This window comes from Grus americana, chromosome 7 (assembly GCF_028858705.1).
Source record: "Grus americana isolate bGruAme1 chromosome 7, bGruAme1.mat, whole genome shotgun sequence".
Taxonomy (NCBI): domain Eukaryota; kingdom Metazoa; phylum Chordata; class Aves; order Gruiformes; family Gruidae; genus Grus; species Grus americana.
In genome coordinates this window covers 23,869,688-23,888,787 of record NC_072858.1, presented here as the reverse complement: position 1 = coordinate 23,888,787, position 19,100 = coordinate 23,869,688, and the positions used below count along the sequence as shown (strand labels likewise).

The 19,100-nt window shown below is 41.8% G+C and overlaps 1 protein-coding gene across 2 annotated transcripts; it reads left to right on the top strand.

Annotated features, from left to right (window-relative positions):
• Positions 1-1,949: 1,949 nt before the first annotated feature.
• MYOZ1 (myozenin 1) lies at positions 1,950-18,788 on the top strand. 2 transcript variants are annotated; one of them, XM_054831185.1, is made up of 6 exons: positions 1,950-2,123; positions 4,236-4,337; positions 5,999-6,180; positions 14,765-14,996; positions 17,346-17,505; positions 18,225-18,788. In XM_054831185.1, the coding sequence occupies exons 2-6, from the start codon at positions 4,262-4,264 to the stop codon at positions 18,454-18,456; spliced, it is 882 nt and encodes a 293-aa protein (XP_054687160.1). In that variant the 5' UTR covers positions 1,950-2,123; positions 4,236-4,261; the 3' UTR covers positions 18,457-18,788. The 2 variants fall into 2 exon arrangements, with proteins under 2 accessions (XP_054687160.1, XP_054687161.1); XM_054831186.1 differs by lacking the exon at positions 4,236-4,337.
• The last annotated feature ends 312 nt before the right edge of the window (positions 18,789-19,100 follow it).

Genomic DNA, 19,100 nt, shown 5'->3' with positions numbered 1-19,100 from the left:
GAAAGGAGAGGCAAAGGGCTGCTGAGTTTAAGCAATACAGCAGCATATTGTGTCTGTTCTCACAATGTCCCCCCCCGACACGGCATCACCTTGTGACAGGCAATAGTTCCCTTGATAAGTAGGGTTTATAATGCAGGGAACTTGAATAGGAGGGCAGCATCTCAAAGAGCACAACTGGGCTTCATAGCAGGCACTGGGCACTCTGAGCAAATGCCCAGCATGATGCTAAACCAGTCCAAGAGAAACAAATATGTACAACCTGCAGTGAGCAGTGCTTGGCCAGCATCCAAGAGACCTGCTCCTCTGTGGCCACCTGCACTTGTGCAGAGTGAGTGTGAAGTGTGGACAGATGGTCAGTTGTGATAGTAGTATTTGACACCCTCCAGCTTTGTGCAGATGTAAATGCCTTCATGGGCGTCAAGCTCTGTGATGGTGCCCAGAGCAGGCAGTGGGTGTTTACAGTTCAATTGTGCTATCCCCTGCACCTGTTTTACACTGGCACAGCTCTGGGAAGTTACTCCCTGATCATTGGTATGGGAGTGTGGAGGCAGGATCTGGACCATCCAGCCCCCACAGATCATTCTGGTATATCTGCTGGGCTCAGTGAAAGACACAGCACTCTTTTGGATAGTGGAAAGCACGGTGCTACAGTGCCTATGAACAAGGGAGAATAAGAGCTGTGCTATAGGCACAGCGTGAGGTATACATAGTTGTTATATGGATGCAAGCAAGAGGAAAATGAGAACTTTAGGCCAGGAGATTGCCATGCATGCCCTGACTCCAAGCAGGGTATAAAGGCTGATTATTGCCCATAGGTATGTTACAGGACTCTTATACAGGATCTTCCAAACAGTGCTGGGGGTTAACACTTTGTGTTTTCAACCCACTTACCACACTGAAGTTTCATATACATTTGGTGCAAGCAAAAACAACTCTGCAAAATCTAGGAAAAAGGGAAAGTGACTGCCTCCTGATGTTTCTTTATATTACCTTTCCTTGCAATTCTCTTTGCAAGTGATTTTCTACTACAATCACGGCTGTGTTTTATGTCCCCCCTGCCCCCCCCACCTTAGACTCTAGATTTATTCAGTGGACAACTTGATTTTGACACAATGTGTAATAGGAAGACAATGTTTTCTGTAGGATTTCTGCTTTACATAGAAACTGAAAGGTATGTGCATCTTTGAGTAATCTACTAAAATGATATATGTTCCCTTCATCCTAGAACCACAACCCGAGTATGTATGGAAGAAGTAACTAGGAGAGTCACCGCAAAATGAACAGGAGCGGAAGGAGGGGAGTCATTTGCATGTACAAAGCTGCACCAAATGCAGGCAATCAACCCTATTTCTGTCATGAATCAGAAAATTAGTTTCCTTGCTATTTGATTCTGCTGGGTTTCCCATAAGCATTACACAGCTACTTCCTAGAACTCTGTAAATAGCTTTCTAGACTTTGTGGTTTTCCTACTACTTCTTGCTTCGTGCATACAATTATTTTTCTTCTGTGCTTTCTGATGTATTATTTGAATGCCTGGCATTTTAGGAATGTATGAGAGCCTAGAGAACACTGGGTTGAATGATGGAGTGAGGAGGGAGCAGAAGGAGGGTGTAAAACACAGCAAGACCCAAGAGAGCTTTCGAGGCATTACTAACAGACAGGATATTGAGGAGGCTTTATGAATTGCATTAAAATGCAATAGGAGGAGGAAAGGGAATGGCATGTTGATTTGAAAAGAGAGGAGGAGGAAGTGAGGCACCTATGGAGTGCCTGGTCTTCCTGGGAACTGAAGCAGTGACTGCAGGAGGCCTGAGGAGCAACCTTTTCCTTTCCCCTCTCCTCGGGGCTGGTGGCGGTGCTATCTGAGACTCTGCCCTCTGGGCCTTTGGCTATTAATAACCGCAGGATGCCTGGGCGAGCAGCTTTCAGGAGTCAAATTCACAGCACTTCACATCAGCACTTTGTGCTGGGCAGAGCTTGCCTGCGCCCAGGCACCCTGGGTGAGCGGGGCTGCTGGACAAGTCTCCCCAGCAGCACCCAGAGACGGGCTGGGAGGAAGCAGCTCACTGCTGAGCTCTGGGCAGGCGCGTGAGCTGGTCTGAGCCTGGCACTGCAAGCCTGAGGTGAGTTTACCGAACAGCAAAATAGTTTAGAGCAGGTGCTGGAGAGGGTAAAGACTGGTTTGGTTTGCAGCAAAAAGAAGGAAATGACTGCTGCAAAGATTGATGCAGAAAAAGACAAAGGAATTGAACCAAGGGATAGAGCTCAGGGGAGAAAAGGATAATTGTGGCCCTGGCTTTATGTACAGGATAGTGGGGAGGATGGGGACCCCATGGTGGGGTGGCTGAAAGAGCAGTAGTCCCAGTGTTGCTCTGGACCCTGTCCATAGTGAGAGACTGCTGCCCCTTTCCTTATGCTAGACCAATTGTACGCAGCAGGTTTTCCACTCCGCAATCCTGCTGGATTAGTAAAGGAGGACAGCAGAATGGGATGGATTTGCCCTTGCTGCTCCTTGGGAATGGGTGTGCTAGAGGAGCATGGTTCCTCAACAGGGCCAGCCCTTTCTGCCTTGCCCCAGGGAGTCCATGTTTGGGGCATACAGATGATTTCCCTCTGTTTTGCCAGTCTTACGACCCATCAGATGGGCCATAACCTCCCACCCCTCTGCCTCCTGGCAGCATTGCTCCTTTCCTGTCAAGCAGGGCCTGCTTCTTTTATATAGCCAAGCAGATGTCTGTCTGCTCGAGGAGAATGTGCAGCGTGTGCTTTATGGCTGCACCTGCTCACGCTTGCTTTGGGAATACACCAGTATGGACTCTTTTATGATGTGTACTACGTAGGCAGCATCTTAGTTAAAAAAAAAAGCTTGGAAATCTGAAAGAAAAACTAATCCAAGAGAGTATCTGCCAATGTGATGGTAGCTGGTTTGCTCTGGCTGGGCTTCTTTTAGCAGTTATCACCACCTCATCACATGAAAATCATGTTGCAACCAGAGCAATGGTGGAATGAAACTGCAAAATACATAGGAGATAAAAATGTCTTCCTCACAACAAGGGCAGTGTACAAACTCCTAGAGCCAGCTCTTCGCTTCCTAGTTTTAAAATATAGTTCAATGTCTTCAGTTATGAAATTTTAAGCAACTAAAGTGCAATGAAGCACAAGAACAGAGATTCTGTTCTGATATTGCTGAAGCCAATGGGTCTTTGATAATTTTTCTTTGTATTGTATTGGGTGAGGATCTGTCCCCCTATATGCTGTTGTTTGGGAATGGACAGTGCCGAAGTGAAAGCAAGACATTTACCCTACTTACATTATGTGTGATAACCCCCAAGAAGGACTCTGAGAAGCTGCCTAAAGTGGAATTGCTGAGACTTCTCCTGATTTTTACTAACTTCGCAGTACAGATCTCTCATCCTATCTGGGGACAGAGATGGGGAACACTGTACCAGAAGAAATCTCCCTCTTTCCCTTCTCCCCCTTCCAAAATGATATGCAGTAAGATCAATACATAAGATACAGGTGCAAGTGACTTCAAACAACTTGGGCAAACAACTTTTCCTTTAACAAGTTTCACTGTTCCTTCTTCCTCTAGCCCTTCTGTAATAAAACAGTAGCAGTCATAAAAGACAGAATTATATAGAGTTTTGGTTTGTTTCCTTTTTTCCCCAGAACTTGCAGTCTACTGGTTTTCTGAATACCTATTCTAATTCTAATAGGACTATCTAAATATCCAAACCAAACTTGCACATTATTCGAAACACTCCAAAATAACTCATGGACAGACCCAAAATCTTTATACAAAAATATATATCATCATCTAATGATAACTGCATGGTATTATAATATGGTATGATAGAGCAAATTTTCAAACGGACATTCTGTTACTGCAGCACAAGATAACAGACTACCACTGTGGCACACGTGGGTGCTGGGAGACTGCCATGTTGCAATTAAAATGCCTATTTTGGATGACAATGCTATATGGCACCATGGCAATGCTTCTGCTGTGATCTGCTTCCATATTTTGTGTCATAATGCTGTCCCCAGAGAATACCACAATGGCCTGCTTGATGGTATTCTGTATGGAATGATACCATTCACTAGCCTCTTCATGTGGGACAGAAAAGAACCTGCATGTGAACTGAACGCTGTGTATCTCTTAACTGTAGTTGGCAACTAAAAGAGGCAACAATTACCTTTCCAGTGTTTCATTCTCCATTTCCTTGTGTATTTAGAGCAAAGGAAAGAACCCTTTGTGGGAATGCCCCTTGCAGGGACTCCTGCTCCTGTTAAAAGGAAAAAGTCCACTAAACTCATTGGGAAGCTGACACACGAAGGTAAGATACGCAAAACTGCACACATGAGAATTGTTTGCATTTCAGCCTGAATTTCAGCCTTTAAAATTTCACACCCTGTCTGACTGAACTCCCAGAGCAAGACATGCAGTCAACATACCAGGAGGGAGAACCACAAATACTACTAAAGCTCAGCCTTCGATCACATTAGATTTTCTAATTTACTGTTCAGAAGCATTGCACACACACATTCAGGTCAAATGTTGACCTAGATTACACTTTGTAAATCCATATTCTTCTGCAGCATTAATTTGGATGCACACTAGTGTAAATGGAAAGAGAACATGATCTTTTATGGGTATCAATATTGCAGTGCCTAGTTATATTCTAGTTGTTCTCTCCATTATAATCTTTGCCTCTAATTTGTTTTTCCTCTATGTGAAAAAATTCCTTTGATTCCAGCACTCATTAGTTGAAAACGTTAAAGTCTCTTAGAGGGTGTAATACAGCAGGAATAATATAACTTGGGACACTTTTCTTTCTACAAACTACCTGTATAATGGGTAGGGTAATTTTTAATTAACTGCGATATCCTTATGTTCTCTTGACTTTTGATAGCATGGGGAAGGTTTTTAGAGGTTTTGAAAAGCAATAATTCAGTGCTGTCCCTTTCTTCAGCCCCCCAAAAGGGCTGTAGAAACTTCTTTGCTAGGGTACAGGTATATATTTTTCTGTTTGTCTCTAATCCTTTATTCAAGTAAACAAACAAGTAAAAATCCAATTTTCAGTTAAAGGGCATTTCCTCCTGTGCTATGAAATAGTGCTGCATACAATTGGCTTGCTAAAAAAAATAATTTCTTCAGAGAATGTCTAATAAAATGAATAGGCTTATACCAATTTTATACTATTTAAGGACAGAGATTCATCCTCTGTTGTAAATGAGATGCAGACGTGGAGAAGTGGTCTTAACCTTGCTTAATACAGAAAAAAGAAAGCCTAGGAAAAGTTGCTTGTTTCTGAATGAAAAGCTTTAACTGCATTTCTGCAAGATTTTTACACTGAAAATGTTTGAATCCATTGCTTCGATGGAGAATTGTTGGTACCAAATTAAACGGAAAAGGACATATCAAGTAATCAGCATATTAAGACTTTTGAAGAGAACTTCAGGCACTTTCCCTTTAAAAATTCTCCTTAAACAAACAAAAAGATATAATAACATTGAATCTTGCCATGGTTTCAGGATATTGTTTAAACCAAAGCATGCCAGATTTGTCTTTTATTTATTACATGTTCAACCCAGTCCAAAGACCTGACTGCCACTCATCTAACTCCAGAGGAGAGGAGGGGAGTGCAGGGCAGTAACCAGACAAGGCAGTGGTGCATTTTGAGGCAGTACTAAGGAATCCTGCTGCACTGACTGAGGTGCTTCAGATGTGGGACACATGCCTCTAGCTCCACCCTTATGCAACCCTTCTCTGTGCAGATTTGCCTTGATTGCAACCCATAGTGAATTCCACCCATCTATATCCAAAGTGTCATCAATGTAAAAATTTGGTGTACAATGTTTATTATTTTTATTTCCTAAAAACTTAATTTAGAAGAGAATTTGGCTGGTTTGAAGTCACTACTGATGCTGGGAAGCAATGGGCAAGAGACTTGGACCACAGCACTCCCTAAAGTGTCCCATTTCATATGTTTTGTAGTCATGCCACAAGAGGTGTCCAAACTGAACTTGGGGAAGAAGATCAGCATCCCCAGAGATGTGATGCTAGAAGAGCTTTCTCTCCTCACTAACAAAGGATCCAAGATGTTCAAATTACGTCAGCTGAGGGTGGAGAAGTTCATTTATGAGAATAACCCTGATGCCTTCACCGACAATTCTGTGGTAGGTTGGAGATTAAAACTAAAAAGCTGCTCCATACACCCAGGGGAGACAGGAATGGAGTGTGCCAAAGCTCTCCTCTGTCTGTATGTGTATGGGCTGGGGGTGGGGGGGTCTACTAGCAAAGTAGTGCAGGAAAAAGCCAAAATTGTATAAACACACAAGTTTTATTTTCTTTTGGCAGCAGCATTAGTTTCCTTTGACAAATACTTGGTATCACACGTGCAGAAGCATGAGAAAATTCAGTACTGAGTGACAAGAGAGGACTGTGTGTTTGGCAGGTGTTCAGAGCTGCACAGGGCAGGACGAATTGTTTTTGTACCCATTCCATTTCTTCTTTGCAAAATGGAAATGATCCATCCAGCTCTGACTTCAGTTCCAGTAGGTGCAGTTCTATTTTTAGCCTAGGATACACTTTTATGCTTCCTACTGGGCAAAGTCCTCTGCTCATTTCTGCAAGAAGTTCCACAAATGAAAATTCAGACAGAAACCTCTAATTTGGCACTGCAATATCTTCAGTTTATTTGCTAGAAGCTATGTTTGTTTTCTTCTAAACTATTTTCCTATCAGGGTGTATAAATTCAGACATTCTTTTTTTTCCCTTTCCCATGAGTTAGTACTGTTATTTGATCTTTGAAGTCCTCCCTACAGTTAGTTGCCTGGTGTAAAGTCTTCTGAAGCTACTTAAACTTTTACAAATGAAACTCTCCTTTCACATGATTGTCAGTAGTTCAGTAAAACAAATAGAAAATGTTTCAGGTTCATATGCGTTTCGATGCAGCATGTCCTCTTTTGATGTTCTTTACAATTTATTTGGCATAATTTTATCCCTTTATGGCATCTATTTTCTAGTCCAAGGAAACTCGAGCAAAATAATAAAAGTCAAGCTGAAGAAAATGTTCTGCCAAACAAAAACACGCTATTTTTTAGGCCTTTGATGTTTTCAAAAGCAGCAATAACTAAATCTTTGTAGTTCACTTCTAAAAATGACAATTTAGGAAGCAGGATGTGGAAAGATGCCTGAAAAAAAAAGTCATTAAAATTACAACAGTAGGTCAGATTACAGATCAGGGATGACAGATCAGAGACATAGCAAGCATATCTGGTGTTATTAGACTTTGGGCAGTTTCTTCATCTCTTTGTGCTTTAGGTAGTTCATCTCTTCAGTGAGCTATCTCCTAGAAAGTATGTCAGAGTGAATGGTGCGTTGAACTTTGGACTCTTCAGATGAAAATCCTAGAGAAATGCAAGCTGGTTTTAGAAATACTCAGCAACCTCAGAGCTCCTAAAACATATGAGGCACAAGTTCGTATGTCAGAATCTGCTGCAGTGAGGAGGAGTGAGGAAATGATAAGGTGAGGGAATAAAAAGGCTGAAGTCCAAACTTAAAAAAATTTGAGGGTGTCACTTAAGGGTGTCCAATCAGAGAAATACAAAGCAAATGAGTTGTGACAAACTGACCCAAAACTGGACATGCACAAACAGAGTCCCTCCAAGACTGACATGACAAAGGCTGATGACAATCACTTCTTTTTTGTTGGCTGTTTTTCCTACTTTGTTTATTCATCTGCATCTGACATTCACTCCATATCCTTTCTGTAGGGAATTTCTCCCTCTGTTCTGTAAGAACACCCCTGTTCCCCTGCTCTTTGAGCAAGATTGTAAGATACTGTGCTGTGGAGAGATGTATTTGGGGGTTAGATAAGACCCTAACAAGCCTAGGATTTTCTTCATGGCTTTGCTATATGAGAGCAATGGCATGGTCTCCAAACAGCAGCTCGTACTCCACTTTAAGATCCTCCATGATTCACTTTCAGGGCTATCTTTTCTCTACATTCATGGTACAGATAACAACTCTCTGTTGGTCAGTGCAGGAAGACTTTGGTCTGCCCTAGAGCACTCACTCAGGGCCAGCTTAGCAGTATCACAAACATAATTGTTACCATTTGCTGGCTGGCCAGTGCGCTCTGTACAAGGACTCTGCCAGGCTGCATCCACTGCCTCCGTGGATAACTATTCTCATCACTACAGCCAGCATGAATTAGCACCTTCACTGGCAGTTAGAGCAGTGAGAAGAAGAGCTGAGCCATCGCAGCAACTAAGCCATCCTCTTGGAGAGCTGGTTGCTCTTGGACAGGTAAAGGCAATAGATCTGTAGCCTCATTGTTATCTTCCAAACCATGGGGATAGTGCCTGACCTTAGCACCAGATAACTTTCATCAAAAAGCCCTTTTGATTGCAATATTTGATTAGCTTTCTGTTCCTTTCCTTTCTTTCTCCTGGCTCTGCTCATGGGCAGATGCAAAAAAGAAGGCTTAAAAAAAAGGGTACTGTGGAAGGAAGATAATGGCAAAGAATTCCTACTGCTACTTCCAGTTACTTCCCCCTCCCAGTTAATTTTCATGTCCTTTGCTCCCCATCCCAAAGAAGTCCTTGTGCTTTAAGACTGTGGGATAGTGAAGGGATTTAAAGCTGGTGGTGTGTCTTCTGTTCTTATGTCATAGATTTCTTAACTGTCTTATAATATTCTCAGGACACACTTAGCAAAGCAGGGCAAGAAAAGGTCTGGGATGGAGTACAGATTGTTTCTTTCCCCAAAAAAAAGGTTTAACAGCAAGGTAATGTAATATAAAAACATACAAAGAGAAAGGTTATTAAAAATAAATCCAAACCATATAAGGGGTCCCAGACTAGCCTGTGCTGTAGCCATAAACCTTCCACACAAGGTAGAAGATCTCAGCAGTCATGTGTCATCGATCCACCCTCCTGCTCTTCTCCTCCTTCTCTTCCACTCAAACAACCACACTGGACAATCAGATCACTCCTTACTTTGAGCAGAGAAAACCTATATATATTTTATGTGTGAACATCAGACAGCTCCATGCAAAAGTGAGAACCTGCCACACTCTACCACTGCTGCAGCTCCACCCACCCAGTTAAAGGCAAATGGTACCTAACTCACAGTCAAAAGGACTCACCATTCCCAACATGAGCACAATGTAATGCGTTACCTACTGTACAGCTGTTTTCAATACTGTGACACTCTTCTCTTGCAAATATACAGTACAAGGGGATGTTTTTAGGGAGGGCTGAGTTTGACACTTTTAGCACACTGATATCCTGCCAAACAGCAAGAGGTCATGTAACGTCCCCCCTATTTGGTGCTGTGCTGGAGAAGCTGGTCTCTGCTGAGCCCTGTCTAGTAAATCAGAAGAAGGATTTCTTCTCCTCATCCCAGACTGTGCCACCCTGTTGCAGGAACTGTGGTTCTCTCCATGTCTCAGAGGATATTATTAACCTCACTGTGGAGCTGCAAGATGCAATTTATTACTGACTAAAGACCATTATGAAATCCTACCTTGCTACGTACTCTAGTGCTGTAGCATCTCACCAACTATAGCATGAGGCAATTACTACATTTATTTTTAACGGTGAAACTGAACCATGTGGTAGATTAACGAAACACTCAAAATCACAGAGAGGGTCTCAGTCTTATCTCTGGGTCTCCTAAATCCCATTTCACTGTTCAGCAATTAAGAATAAGAATAGATTCACAGACCTTTTCTCCACTTCATAGTGCTAAATTTGTTTGGCCTCAAACACGTCAAGATCATGTGAAACTATGTTTCTTAGCCCTACAGCCCCACTCATTATTGCCCTAATTCCACTCAAAGTCCCTCCTCCGCTTTGGGAACCTCTGTGTAAGACCTTCCTGCTATCATCAAGCGGAAACTGAAAACAAAACCATAATTATGCTTTTTGCATGTTGCTGTTATGCTGTTTTTCTTCCATTGAGGATCCTTAAAAATAGTCTTTCTGCTACTCAAAACCTGTGGCCTGATTTGGGTTACATGCAGGAGATAGTTTATAGAAAGACTTAATTTTTTTCCTCTTTCTGCTTTACCTACCAGATCTGAAACTAAAACCAGTAGGAAGGTGGAATAACCAGTATCTGAGTAGAAAACTATCAGCAGTAGTACATCAAAAAACCCCCATCCACAAACAAAAAACCCCACCTTGATACTTTCTCAGACTCTCCCACAAGTTAAATGCAGTTTCTACATCTTGGCAATGTTTGTATGAAAACAAGCTGAATATGTGTTGGTAAGTAATTTCTGCTGGACTCTAGGTCAAGACGTCTCTTCAGATAAGCTAAGCCACCAAATGTGAAACAAAGCATAGGAAGTGAAAAAGGGTTAAAGAATTGGATTACTGTTCTTCTGGACAATGGCAGGAGTTACCCTGTATTCCTTTTGCTGCTGAACAAGAACTTGGAGAAGTAAGCAGAGGTGGCAGGAAGAAAATGGAAGTGGTTGTAATACCAACAGTGATGCTTCACAGCCAACAGAAGTACACAAGCAACGTGCCTCAGAGGTCTTACATGTTAAATAGCCAGGCATGATACAGTGTGTGAAGGAAAGCATAACAATGGAGGAACAGACATGTTATCATGCAGCTACTTGGTTTAATGCACAAGTGTGCACTGATGTACTTAGAAGAATGCAATCAAGATCACTGGAGGTAGGGTTAAGGGGAAAATGTTAGGAAACACATTCTTTCTAGAAAGTCTGTTCTGCAGGGAATATTAAACCTCTTGAACAAATGTTACAGGATAACCGCAAACTGAGATATGAGAGTCTTAGGTTACAACCTAAGTGGAGCGAGCCAGCTGAGACGTAACTTTTCTAGCAAAATGAGCCTTGCTGTGCTGGAGTTGGATTGGTGCAGAAGACCTAGAGGTCCCAACTATACTCAAAGCTGTGTAAGAGTGAACGTGAAGTCTGATGCCTTTTTACTCAAGAAGTGATTGATGTGGAAACAGCAGAATGACAAGAAAAGCATTTTATTTTCCACAGCAGTTTGTTGGAGCACTGTGAGAAAACTTTGGACTGAAATTCTGAAACTCAGTTTCTTTCATTCACAAATAAAATGTGGCAAGGATGATATAAAATATGCAAATAAGATAGAAATAATTTGGGGTAGTATGAGATAAAAATTCCCATTATTTAGATGGGTAAATTCAGGCATAGAGGTGAAAAATAATTTGCCTAAGATTAAATAAGTCAGAAGTAAACCTGGAAATAGAAAGCAGGAGCTCAAGTTATTGAACTGTGCTTCTTGGGGGAGCATGTTTAAAAAGAAATAGGTTAAGATACTTTAACAGCTGAGGTTACTTTTTATTTTCATCCTTTTTCTTTTTAAAGTGAATCATAGGTTTAAGGCTAGGCAACTCCAAATAAGGATCAAGGCACACACTTCAATAAAAACAGGAGGCACTCTATGAGACTCTCAAACTGTCTGCATTTTAAATTTCCCATCCCACCATTAAGGAGCATTTGAGTGTCTGCCACTGAGAGGACACGGTCACAGTAACTTCAGAAGTGTTAGTAACCACATAGGCATCAAACCTTTGGGAAGCTCTTTATCGGTGAGGTGGAAATAGAAACACATTTGGTGGCCTCAATCATTCTCTTTAGGGCACAGCAAGTAGCTGACGGGAAGCACACGGTGTCTCCTGCTGAGGACTGCCTGCAGTGGCATCAGGGCCTTGAGATACTTAGAGATCTCAGCTCCATTAGTTGGATCATCTTTCATTATCTATTTTTCATGAGGCACATGCAGTAACTCTAGAGAGAGCAGAATTCATCCATCTAGGCACTCAGCCTGCAGGATCAGGCTCTTGCTAGCACTAAGGACTTCAAAGACATGAGCCCAATTTGTTTAGCCAACCCAGGGGACTAACACATCACATGAACTTGTCACAATTGTTCTCTTGTTAGAGTGGATTTAGGGACACCCAGAGAATGATAACATCCACTACCTCCAGCAACGCGCAGACAGGGCAGACCCTACCACAGAGGGAATGTGTGATCTGCCCCCAGAGCCAACAGGAGGTTATTGGCCTTCTCAGCTGACACTCCTGGGCTTCTCTCCTGGAACTTCCACCAACAGGGTCAATCAACCCTGAGAGGTCAGTTTTGTGATGTGAACATGCATATACATAAAAGCTCCCCATCCTGTTAGCAACGGCCCAAGACATGCATTCCCCTCACGTGTAAGCCGTATTTCACTCTGAACATCCTGACCAGATGCAGTAAGTTCTAAGTACTGGAACCAAAGCTGCACCTACCCAGCTTTGACTACGTCGAGACTCCTGCTTGAGGCTGCCGTTCCTGAGCTCTGCTCTCTTGGAATGAGCTTGTTTGAATGCACAGAGGTTCAATATTTCAAAAGGATGAATCTGCCTTTGCCTCCTGTTACAGAAAAAGAAGATTCTCCTGTTAATTTGAGCTAAGACAATCTATTGTGGTGGCCAAAACTAAAGAAAATTAGACCAGGGTATTACATGGAAAAATGGTTCCTTCCTCTCTGAATGGAGATGTCTGCTGAACATAGGATGTTTTCCCAGCAGGTCCATGAAGAATCACAAACTAGCTGGAGACCAATCAAACTAATTTAATTTGCAGCTAAAGATTTAGGTGTCGCTTTCCTGAGGCAGACCTTGTGTTTCAGAGAAACTTCACTCCTGCTTAGTGACAATACTGCAATTTAAAATAACACTGGTGACAATGATGCCCCTTCCTGGTGGCATCAAACACTGCTGTGCACAAAATCAAACCTGCCCTTTTTACTATAGTTCATGTTATGCTGATGTTTTGTGACTTCCCCCCCCCCCAGGAGAGTGCATGTAAGTAACCAGAGGAGACGAGAAACAAGCATTTAATTCTTAGGAAGGGTAAACAGCATGGGTGAAACTTGAAGGAAAACAGATGCAAATCCTGTTTTGAAATTACTGTGCAAATCGGTAGAAGCATTAACCTTGCGTACATATTGATGTTTTGAGAATAACCTCGTTCTGACCCCTAGCCCTCAAAAACCCCTTTTTTCAGTTTGCCTTTTAAAAGTTACATAGCTCCCATACATAATTGAACAGATTGCCCTGCTAGCTGCTGTGTACAACTTAATGCTCACAATCCTCTCCCTTCCCAGTGCTTCCTGACATTCAGGGGAACATTATCTCCTCTGTTCCTAAAAAGGGAATTCCCTACAGCTAGGAGAAGGACAGACAGTCCCTAAAGGCCCTGGGGGCACCAGCTCTGCCACTTCAGCCTGCAGCTGGCTGCCTGCCTGGGTTGCAGCCTGGTGACCTGCTGTGAAACCCTGGATGCTGTTGCTGGAGACACAGGGAGCAGAGGGTTAGATAATTCTGCCTTGAGCCTTGTGGGGTTTTCACTTATCTATTTTTAGCTGACCGAACAGCTGGCCTTGGAAGCCTGTTTACAGCCTGGAAAGCTGCTTTTTGCTAAACTGTACTAGGTGTAAGAGCCCTAAGAAAGCCTTAACTCTTTGAGAGCCAGCCCTGAGGTTGGCACTTGTCTCCCATTGACTGACTGAGATGCATTTATACAGGCAGAATTGCAGCATGAGGAACCACAGATTCATTCAGCTTCAACTGATATGTTACGTCTTTGCGCATCTATAGCTAATCCCCTAGTCCAACAGGAAACACCATATGTGATACATAACTTAGGTTACTGGTATTATAGAACTGTGTGGGCTGTAATACACAAGAGATACTTTTTTATATCCGATAGGAGTCAAGCTTTGATCTCACTTATGACGAATACATAAAACATTTTTCCAAACATGTTGTATCAGTTTCTGTTCCACACAAGTATTAATTAAAATTGCTGTGTGCAAAGACAGCGCCTTGTGCTGGCACCACATGGTCTATAAATCCTGCACGGACTATTTGCTCTTTCACTACGTACCGCAGGGATTGTGCTTTCTAGCCTGGACTGGGGAGAGTAGATAGCCTGGACAGTAAGACTAACTTGACTTTACTGATGGATACAGCTTGCATTCTTGCCTTGTTGCTGGTTAGATTTGGTTCATTAATGCACATATTGCTACAAACAAAACTCTTCCTTTTTGTCATTTTCCTCTCGTGGTCTCCAGGAAATCTTTCATGTTTTCCCAGGCTGCTATTTCTTCAGTCTTTCTCAATGTGTAAATACCCTTCCCCATGCAGACCTTCATACATATAGAAAACAGACATGCAGGCTTTTATGTTGCCACAGGTACCCTGTCGTTCTACTGCCCTGTTAACACTTAGCTCCCACACTGTAATCAAGCTGACTTTGCTGGGCTATCTTAACCTTGACATGAAAACACTTCCTATTTCTTGTCCAGCTTGCTTTCCCACAGGTTAGCCAACGTATCTCTGTCCGGGCCTTTACCTGCTCTGGCAAAAGCTGTATTTCCTTTCCCTTTCCCCTGTATTTCATACTGATCACTGCTGGGGACAATACACAGATCCCTCTCTTCTCACTCTGATCATATAAAGTGACTATGAAGTGTCCATTAAAAGGTGTGCTTCCATTGCCCTTGCTGCTGTTCTACAACTGCTCCTACATGGAATATAGACAATAACTCACATGAAGTTCTGCCACTGGTTTTATAATTGAGACACAAAACTGGTCAGATCACAGGGACTTAGGAGTTCACATTCTGGGACCCAACCCTGCCAGTGTGAATGGACCATGTCCTGTAACAGGGATTCCTACTCTCTTTTCTCCTGCCCTAGGATCACTTTCAGAAGTTCATCCGACCAGGAGGGCATTACGGGGAAGATGCTCATGGCTATGCCCACGGGCGGATGGTAGGAGGAGTGACAGCTGGGCAGCATGGCTCCAGTAAACAGCAGTATCCCGCTGTTCCTCCTAGGCCTGGAAGCAAAGGAGGCCCTGGGGACAGCGAAGGGGAGCGTGCAGGGGAATCAGCTGGAAGTGGTGGAGAAGGTGATGGTACTGAAAAAGGCAAGTATCTCTCTGCGAGAACAAGAAATAGCTTGAGCTATCAGAGTTTGTGCCAACCTTAGTCTTAAGGACAAGTAAATTTGACTAAAACTTGAATTCTTCCAAACTAAGTTTCATTGCAAAGTCTAGAAAAGTTGAACTGCCTTTAGCTTGACAGTTTTGTCTGCATGCTTCTGTGTTGCTCAATCACAGGCAAAAAGCAGAAATACCTTCCTTGGCTGGACCAAAGAAATGATTGGAAACTTAACTACTGAGCTCCTAAGGTTGATACAGCCGTATGCCAGTATGGCATACCCTTCCCTTTCAAGAGTTTCACACTGACCGCTACTGGAGACAGTAGTATTAGCTCCTTAGCTCAGTAATCTGACCTGACTCATCAGTCTTGAGTATATCAGCCCTGATTTCAAATCAAAATTTTCACCTAAACAAACAGCACTTTTTTGATAATCTTCAGAAAGGAACAGAAATATTTCAAAAAGTTATCTGGTAATCACCACTGGTCTACTGAAACAATATCTTTATGAGTAAAAGTATTTTTAATTGAATTTAGTCCTTGCTTAATTTTATCCTTTGTTTGGTTTGGCCAGAAACCTCAAGAACCAAATCCCTTGTATGAAAATCAGCAGGTGAAATTATTATTTTTAACAGTCCCTATGAGATTTTACAACAAAAAGCAAATTTGCTTGGGAACCAGGAACGTCTGTCTTAAGTGACCAAATGAGTGACTTGTAAAATCCAAGGTTTTTCATTTACATTCTGGAACAATGTCCATTTTATATCAAAATCACCTTTTACATTTTGGGGCATCCCTGTGAAAAAGAAATCTGTGTAGACTGTCTTCTTATAGGAAATTTTTCTCCATTGTTATCCTATGTCTGTGTGCAGGGAGAAGGAGGATTAACATCATCCCATAGCTTGTACTGCAGAGATGGATCCCAACTGCTTTTATTTTTCAACCCTAGCAATCAATTTACTTTTAAACTACTTAGTTTAAGTCCTTCACACAGAAAGAGGAGGGTAGTTGTTTTTATTTTTTTAATGAAAGTGAGATTCTTGTACATGTCTGCAATTCTCTGAAACCAGGAAAGCCCAGGATTTGGCCAGGTTTGAAGAAAATAAGCAAAACAAAGAAAGAAGGTGTGATAAAAAAGAAAGTTTCAGATAGGAGTAATAGTGTTCATTCTTTGCCACTTACTTCATAAGGATGTATGCTTTCTACACAAACTATAGCATCATGAAAGTGCCAGAATGTCTAACTCCATTAACCTATTATTCCTATCTGCTCTAAACAAGCTAAGCAGAAGTCATTGCTCAGGAGTTTTAAGCTTTATGAGGGATGAGAATCTTAAAAGTGTGCTACATATCAATACACAACCAGTTATTAACAAGGTGGTATTATACACAACTGCAAGGAAAAAAAAAAAAAGAGGCACACAGAATGAAAACCGCTGTCTAAGCTCATTTGCTTAATGGCGCAGCCAGAAGCTAACAAAATTTCTGGCAATCAAGTATCTGAACAGCAAAGTACAGCTCTGTCATTGACAGGATTTTAACTTCCAGAGAGATACTCCATCATGTTTTCAAACTACTTTTAGTCATCCTGAGGTGTTTCAGCCAAACTTGTCTCTAATATCCTGGCTCAGAAGAGGGAAAATATGAATGTCTGTTCATGCAATCACAAAGAAAATGCCAACTTATAAAAATACTGAGACAAAGGAGATGGTAATTTTAGAACATTCAGGAACAGACTACTGAGGAAAACATTAGTAAAGATGGTTGTGGGTTGCCAAGACCCTGAAATATGATGGTTAAACGTTTTTGGTCAGTTAGAGCCAACTTCAAAGTTTCAGCCTAGTTTTGGAGTTTATAGTCAGGGCTTTGTTGCATCTGATAGTGATGATGAGGTTTATGTGGAGGGGTTACGTCTGCTATGATCAGACAGAGAAGAGAGAAGTAAATTATGAAATTAGATAGCATTTTGCCTTGTATAAAGCTTCTCCTGAGGTAGGGAAAGAGATGATGGGGTAAGGACATTGGTTCTTGGGGTAGGATGTTTCTATTTGAATGACCAGAGAGAACAAAGAAAAATTATCTTTTAAATATATGCTCTAATGCAAATTCTTGGATGAGCGGCTCTTAGACTGTGGTACATCTGCTTTTGTAGATAAGGACAGACGTGGCTATCACGGTCTTTTTAAAAAGAAATCTAACCATAACATCTTGGGCTGGAACAGGACACTTACAGAATCTGGAAACAAAGCTGGTGTCTCAACTTCAATAGCAGAATACAGAAAGGCAATGTATTTCAAATGTAATCTAACTAGAGTGTTTTACCTTCCTCTGTTTAAGATGGAAAGTCAGGAGGCAAAAAACGCACTATATTTAAAACGTACATCACCCCCTGGGAACGAGCAATGGGTATCAGCCCTGAGGACAAAAGTCAGTTCACCGTTGACTTACTGTCATATAGTCCCAAAGCTGATTTCCCCCATTACAAGTCTTTTAACCGGTAAGTCTGCTTGGTTATTCAATTCAGTTTATTTAGCATGAGAAAACACAATAACCCTGGCCATAGCACTCCTGTTTTGTGCAATGTCAGTAAGTTTAAGTTGCATGTCATTTTGCTTAGCACAGCCTCCTGTGGATGAAATGTTTGGAGGCCTACAAGAGAAGACACATTAAGAGCTAGAGATTTTAATTCAGCTTATGGACAGAAAACCTGTGCAGCTGGATAAGAGGACTTTAATCCTATTTCCCTTTCTTTCTCGCCCCATTTGACCAGGGAGATTTAGTTTGCCACTGTTTATTACTGCAGCCATTTAAAGTTCAGGAGTTCAGGAAAAACACTTACTATCAGAAGCCATATACTTCACAGTACTTCAAATAAGAATCAGGATCTTCCTGCTGCTTCTGATAAGAACTGAAAGTTTTACAAATACTTCTACAGCAGCAACAATTTTCTGTTAACCTCTCTTTATAATTTTGCCACCCACTTCCATAGCCTCACGACATCAATACTCAGGACAAACCCAGATCCCACTCATTTTTGCAATAACACAGCCTCTGCCTTCTACATGTACAGGGTACCAACAGGTGTGAAAGGTGTATGGATTTGTTGGCCAGTCAACTGCAACAGTGATAAAATTTACAATCTCAATAACTTTATTTTCAAAATCCTATTGTTTACCTATGCTCTGCTCGCTAACTCCATGTATTCCCCTGTGCCAGGACTGCCATGCCTTATGGAGGTTATGAGAAAGCAGCCAAACGGATGACCTTCAAAGTGCCTCAGTTTGATATCTGCCCTTTGCTTCCAGAATCTCTCATGATATATAATCAAAATTTCAGCAACAGACCCTCCTTCAACAGAACTCCAATACCTTGGATGCCTTCAGGAGACTCCTCTGAGTACCATGCTGAGGTCAACGTGCCAAGGAGTGGTGAAACAGAAGAGCTGTAAATCCCCACAGCCAAGGCCCTCTTTTCTCAGCCCTTTCTACTTGCAACTTGATAGTAAGGAGCTGAAATGTGCAACTCTAGTTCTGTCAGCTCTTCCTTTCTTTTGCCTTTAGCCCAGACAAGTTCCTAGCAGGTTCTAAACTTATCTTCGCTGTGGTGTTAATCCATATAAGAAGCAGTCTGAAGGAAAGGAGCTTTTTATTCACCAGGGCATAAAACAGCAAAACTAGGAAGTGTTTTTCTGTTTAGCAATGCTAAATGCTGCCTGTCTGCTCCATAATAAATCTGTTTTGTCATATATTAACAAGTAATAAAACACCAAGAGGAAAAAAAGCCTTTGTGTTTTCTCTTTAAAAAATGCTGCTGAATCAATTTGGGGATTAGCAATAACAAAAGTTTCAATCTCACAACTAGACTGTTAGCATGGGAAGAAAGATCGGGGACTGATGGGAATGGTCATAAGATAGGTATACATCAAGGTGGCTTGGATAAATACTGCAAAAATGATCATGAAGAATGACGACTTTGAGAGGAATGATACAGGTAATCATAACAGCATCAGAGATAAAATAGCAAGTCAGCCTGTCAATGTAACAGACAAAGTATTTCACTGTCACCTAAGATTCCCCAATTCTCTGGAGTATA